Genomic DNA, 7,094 nt, shown 5'->3' with positions numbered 1-7,094 from the left:
TTACAGGCCTCTCTCATCTTTTTAAGTGGGAGAACTTGCACAATTGGTGGCTGACTAAATACTTTTTTTTTCCCCACTGTAAACTGCGCACTTATGATCTGTTTGGGGTGGTTTGGAGTGAAGCAGTAATTTATCTCATACATATTTTATTTAAGCAAACAACAGCTCTCTAGTCATTTTTATTCTGCAGCCCTGAATTTCACAGGAAAGGTTTATGAGAATGGTGCAGATCTGTGGGAATAACCCAAGGTCAAGCGCACTGTGTGGGGTTAACGTCATTTGCCACGCGCCAAAGCAGAGGCGAAAAATATTCATAAATAGCCAATATTTCACACAAGAATAACAATTTCGAGAAGGTATCCTTAAAATAATAATAACAATAATACTTTCAAAACGTGTCTGTGCGTAAAATGCGAATTCATAACCTTAACTGAGTGAATAAAATGAGACAAATGTGGCTTTTGCAGTTTTATTTTGTGACAATTATGCATACATTTTTAACAGATGTTTGTTCCATTAAATATGTAATAGTAAAAATACATTAACAAAAACTGTCAATAGAATGCAAGTCCTTTCTCTCTAAACTTTCTCCAAACACATTTAGGGGCGAAAAGGCAAATGCGGAGCATCGGTTTGACGTCAGGAGCTGCGGACACCGGCGAGTGCGCTCAGACACATCAGTCAAACATCCAAACAGTATATGGGGTCTGGCGCACCTGGCTTAAAGTTCCCGTGCAGAGCTCCACATTCACCGCGAGCGCAATGAATTACAACAAGTCTGGCAGTGTCAGCGGTCCGTCCCGTAGCAACTCCGGTTCGGTGGACGAGCTAGTGATAACATCGACTTTCGGGACGCTGCTGTCGGTGGTTTACATCGTTGGAGTTTCGGGAAACGTCTACACGCTGGTAATCATGTGTCATTCCATACGCTTCGCCACTTCTATGTACATCTCCATCATCAACCTGGCGCTCGCGGATCTTCTTTACCTCTCCACGATTCCTTTCGTGGTGTGCACGTACTTTCTGAAGGACTGGTACTTCGGGGATGTGGGCTGCAGGATACTGTTGAGTCTGGACCTGTTAACTATGCACGCGAGTATCTTTACTCTGACAGTGATGTGCATGGAGCGCTACCTGGCAGTGACTAAACCGCTGGATACTGTGAAACGCTCCAAGAGCTACCGAAAAGCCATGGCGTGGGGAATTTGGATTTTGTCCCTCGTACTAACTCTCCCCATGATGGTCATGGTTAACCAGACTACTAAAACAACAGCAGATGGAGGGGTGAAAAGGATGTGCGCGCCCACCTGGGCACCCCAGGCGTATAAATTGTACCTGACTGTCCTGTTCTGCACGAGCATAATGGCGCCAGGGCTTGCCATTGGTTACTTGTACACAAAACTAGCCAGGACGTACCTAGAGTCTCAAAAAACATCAGCTATTAATAAAGGCAGCAAACGCTCGCCAAAACAGAAAGTTTTAATAATGATTTTCACCATTGTGCTCGTGTTCTGGGCGTGCTTTCTGCCTTTTTGGATATGGCAACTTGTGCCCTTGTACCACAAGCCCTTCAGTCTCGCCTCACACACGCACACGAGCATCAATTACCTCGTGGCGAGTCTGACCTACAGCAACAGCTGCATCAACCCGTTTCTGTACACACTCCTGACCAAGAATTATCGGGAGTATCTTAAAAACCGCCACAAGAGTTTTTACCGCTACACGTCTTCGTTTAAAAAGCGCCCACCGAGCTTGTACTCTTTGGGGAAGTCTGCGTCATCCAGTAATCAGATTGAGTTCAACTCTGAGACGCTTGCCATGGCGCAGCTAAAGGTGATGCAGTGAAGAGATTGGAAAGCTTAACCCGTTCGTGTAAAGGTAAGCATAGTTCTTCAGTTAGTGGGACTTTACTGTGCCCAACGGCGACTTTTACAAACAGCCATTCTAGATATGAAGAATGTATTAAAATAGATGAACACTTTTTAACCTATAATTACTCATTATTAATATATATATATATATATATTGTAAATCACTGTCCTCAATGCTGCTTGTCATTACCATCACACCAAACACTGCATAAAACTATTTTTATAGTTTTACACAAACACATTTTCCTCTCCCCCACCCAAAAATAAATACATAAATCAATTAGAAATAAATATATAAATACATTGGGGGAGGATTTCTTCTTTTCTCATTTCAATTAGGTTATGACTAAAATGAGAGAAGAAATGACAAAGGTTATCTGACAGAACAGCACAGTGACAGTTGATAATATTATTATTATTATTATTAACATTATTATATGCCAGATGTCATTAACAAACATGGATTTTAATCCATTAATTCCTTTATTTTTAAGCATTCAAATTTTGCTAACTAGAGTAAACATAAAAAAGATTATCCAACTTTTTCCACCAAAACTCATTACCATCACACATAATATTACATTTCCACACCATCACACATGATATTAATATTCATTTGAGGGCTGATCCAGGCCATGACATAATCATTATTCCAAAACATTAGATAAATGCTAATTTTATATTTTAATTTTAAAACAGAGGAAATTTAACTTCTTTTAAGTAGCCCAGTTGAAGAATTGCTCTTAAATGTTTGATTAAACACACACACTTATCTCCATTTTCAAACAACCCACTCATTCATATTTTCCAGATTTGCTTGAACCTTATTTAAACAATGCACCTAATGTCATGTCCTTCAGTTGACTTTGAATGCTTGTACAAAAAAAAAAAAAAAAGGGTTTTCGAAAGTATAGATGACAAAGATTATTGGAGTGTGTTTTACAAAAAAATACTATTTCAGTCTTTCTGCTTAAAATTGCGTGAAATTTACTAGCAATTTCTGAGTGAAAATTGTTTCTACAGCAATTTTTTTTCCAGTGTAGAAGGAAACATTTTCATTAAAGTGACATGCAAGTAGGACTCTCAGTATATCAAGGCTTTGATACCTCTGTTGAGATTAACTGATAAGAGTGGCGTAACTTTGCTTTGAAAAGTGGTGGGGACACTGCACAACTCGTTTTGCTAGTTTTTTTATTTAATAACCTAATTTACTTGGGGACTGGGTTTAGAGTTGAACAAACTTAATTTTGGCTTTTCAAAAATACATCGATGTACCAGGGGTGGCGCCAAAGAATTTTGAACGCAGGTGCTGAGGGGGTGCTAGATCGTTGACAGAGGGAACTGGGCAATTCAGGGCTCCAGACTCATTCTTCCCACTGGTCGCTCTTTTGCCATTAACTTTCTCAGTTGGTTGCAGGAGCATGTTTTGTTTTTTTTGCACTACAACATGCTATTAATCGATGCATGCTGATGAACTTTTATCGTAGTTTATAGTCAGGGCTTGAAATTCACACCCGCCAACCCGCCAAATGTGGGTAAAAAATCATCTGTGGCATAAATTAAGTTCACTAATTAATTTCTTGGGGAAGTTCATGCGGGCCAAATCTGCGCAGGTTTAGCGCAAATACTGAACTCGTGAGACATCATGACATTATCGAGTATATTGCAAAAGCTACACAAAACACACCTACAGAGGCGTACATACGCGACGTGATAAAGTCTGGTTAGAGTAGACCAACACAGGCTTTAGTGCGCGTGCGCTTTTAGAGTGGTTCTTTCACTGCATGATTCAGTCTATTAATATGCATTAAGAATGATCACATAATTCAAGATAAGGAGGCAGAAAATGTATAGTTAATCAATATCACACCAAGAGTGCCGTTTTTTCTTTAAAAATCAGCATGGTTACAAATGTGATATTTATTTTATACAACAGTTCAATAAACAATAAGTTAATATCAAGAGACTTACGTTTTAGACACCATATTGGCTGTTTTTGCGCTATTTCGCAAACAAAAAAACATTCCAAACACAGCCACAGCACTGTTTTGCTTCTCTGAGCAACATGACGTTGTTTTGTTTCTGAATGAATCAACCGTGTAAATGATTCGGTTCAGTCATAATGACTCACTTAACAGTGACTTGCTGCCACCTACTGGCGGTTTTAATTTCACATTTAAAGTATCTATTCATTTTTTAAATAATTTCAAATATCAGTAGGCCCTATTCAACATTTCATGTTTTAAATATCAAAACATTATTTATGCATTTGTAACTGCAGGTTAAAACATTCCATGTCACTCTAAGCTGCATTAACATGTGTAAATGCATCTAAATACCACTTCATGAATATCAAAAACTTTAGGAGTCAGCTGTCCACGGTAGTCCTTAAGATATCAAGCACAATAACACACTCAGCAAAATATCGTTTAATTATCTTTATTGATAAAATCACAGAATATTGTCAATATCGCACACCCCTAGTACTGACAAAATTATTTGCAACTTGAATTTTGCGCATGGTAGTTTCTCATTTGACATGTTATAAACCGGGCTTCGGATGCTTTCACTTTCGATTTCACGATCTTGACAGGTTTTACAATAAAATATAATTGTCTGTTTTGCTTATATCTATACACCTTTCACCTTTTAAGACAAAAAAAAAAGATGGATTCATTATATTTAATTAAAATGCACAACAACAATAAAACAGTAAGATTCAATGACAAACTAGCTTACAAAATGTTATTAACAAAAACTAATAAGGTAAGGCATGGCATAGGCCTACACCTGTATTAGGCTATATAATTACTAATAAATTACAGAACGCAAACACTGAGGAATCAAAAAAAAAGAGAGCCTCCATAGCATAACGTGAGGTAAACAGCAAAGATAAGCTTTTCAAAATGAAAACAAAACAAAAAGAAAAGTAAAACTAAACTTGCTGCCGGTGACAGTGCTTGCATGTTTTTATTTAGTTTTTTTCCACACAAGAACACCAACATGTTCACATTCTCTGGTTTAAGAAGCGGTCTTTTACTTTACTTAAGCGTGAAAACTGTCAATATTCGCATCATTTTTGCTGAGCACACCTTCTGCAATTAATAATAAATATAACCAAAACAGGTTATTATAAATTTTATATGAATAATAAAATAAATATAAGGAAAACTCGCCCCCTCGATTTTGTAATATTCTTTAATTTTGTAGTCCGTATGAAAAGGTGCATTTCTATTAAAGGCATATGTCCATATGGAGATGGCGAGTCAGCGTCGGCATTCGGCAACCTCATCTTTCAGAAAGCACTAGTTTATTAATAAATAATTAAAATGTTTTGTAAATCTGAATTTTTATTAAAATCACTTTGCCGGTGCTTTGAGGCAATTGCTTTATGCGCGAGCTTGAGCGCGGAATAGGCTCTAGCCTAATACGTCAGCCTATAGCCTATATTGAAGTATGGTTAATATATTATTATATTAATCAATTTAATATAACGTGTGACTAGTTGACTAGAAAAATCTTTAGTAGAGGGCAGGCCTACTTAGCACAAGGAAGCTCTCAATTTTTAAAATAAAATGCTATAGCCTAATGACATTACGAAAAGTGCGACATCTGCAAATCACGTCGTTATTGCACTGCACGAGTTATGCATGAGTAAGGAGTCAAATTTTTTTTTTTTATCACCCCAATTAGATTATGAAGAATGATTTGTTGATCTTGTTACGCATTTTAAGACAGCATAATGATGCAGTGAAGAGATAAAGTGGTAGGGACAATATCGACCCTGGCAAAAAGTGGTGGGGACATGTCCCACCCGTAAATTACGCCTATAACTGATAAACCCAGAAATGCTCAAATAATATGCTAATATGCAGAACTTCTAATACTTGAATGCCACATGTTTGTAATTACAACAGCAGAAGTGGAAAGTAAGATCTTTCGATCTTACGCATTTTAAGACAGCATAATGATGCAGTGAAGAGACTGGAAAGCTTAACCTATTCGTGTAAATACTGTACCAATGATACATCCAACCCACTACTTCACTGGCATAAATCACACATTATTAGAAAAACTGTTTTTTGTTTTTTTTGCTGCATTCACAGTCCAGATGGAAAAGCATGTTATCAGTACTATTAATCAATTTTATTGTGCCAAGAGTAACTTTTCCCACATATTTCCATGTGTCAAAACGCTGTCTTATCACAGAAATATGTCATTTTCCACAGAGTTATAATTATGTGGATGATGAGGATTTAAATCTTGTGTGGAAAAAAAAAGTACAATACTGAAAAATGAAATTTAATGAACCTACACTTAAATCCATCATGAGGTCCATATCATTGTAATAATACACACTGAAACAATCATTTACAATGACGTCAGCTCACAGTGAAATTTCACATAGCCAATCTACAAAAGAAGACAACAAATGGTCCACTAATCTGAGACATTAGTGCACTTGTGCTCACTCATCACTAGTCCATTCAGCTGTGCTTGCACACCAGAGCAAAGAAATAAATATGGACGTGCATCACGAGACACTCATCATCTGCAAATTCCCATCTCACAATCCATATGGTGGCATTCACCGCTTAGGGCTAAACTGGCCTATGCATATTCATGCATTTGAACTCTGTTCCTCAAGCACTATTGCATTATGCTCAGTCAATGAGTCTGGCATATTTCTGAGAAACACGGATACAGAAAAGAGTAGCAGGTGGCTACAGTGATGCTTTACACTCTGTATCCTTAGCACAAAATAAAAATGTGCAACCTTGCCAGGAAAATGAAAGAAAACTCTCAAGAGAGGGTTGTTGACGCTCAGATGGGGTCAAAACAGTTATGGGATTTCTTAAGTAGACTTAAGTACCAAGTCTCACGCTGGCAAAACACTCTGAGCATCATTTATCATGGAAAGATTAGCTTAAAAATGGAAGAATTGAGTCTGATGTCAGGAGAGAGTGTATCAATTTACTTAATGACACTGTAGAGAAAGCACTCATATTAAACAAAGCCGCTTTAATAACAAATTGCATAACCGCAGATTGAAGGCGCCAGTCAAACATTACACATTTCCTTTCTTATTTTTCAGTCTCTTCAAGAAATTAAATAAATCACAATCTCGCCGTACGTTATTGTTGGACTCTGCAAGTGAGTAGTCATAGGAAATTGCATGACTTAGGAGTAAACCGTATCGCCAGAGGGAATCTTGTGTTACTG

General features: G+C 37.4%; 1 protein-coding gene across 1 annotated transcript; it reads left to right on the top strand.

The window, feature by feature from the left end:
* The first annotated feature begins 707 nt into the window (after positions 1-707).
* On the top strand, positions 708-1,845 carry LOC107568947 (urotensin-2 receptor-like). Its single transcript, XM_016254947.1, has one exon. It carries the CDS (start codon positions 763-765, stop codon positions 1,843-1,845), a length of 1,083 nt encoding a protein of 360 aa, XP_016110433.1. The 5' UTR covers positions 708-762.
* The last annotated feature ends 5,249 nt before the right edge of the window (positions 1,846-7,094 follow it).

The sequence above is a fragment of the Sinocyclocheilus grahami genome, unplaced genomic scaffold, assembly GCF_001515645.1.
Source record: "Sinocyclocheilus grahami isolate Dianchi unplaced genomic scaffold, SAMN03320097.WGS_v1.1 scaffold1295.1, whole genome shotgun sequence".
NCBI classification, from domain to species: Eukaryota; Metazoa; Chordata; class Actinopteri; order Cypriniformes; family Cyprinidae; genus Sinocyclocheilus; species Sinocyclocheilus grahami.
The sequence above is the reverse complement of the archived record's forward strand: the minus strand, read 5'-3'. Positions and strand labels throughout refer to the sequence as shown.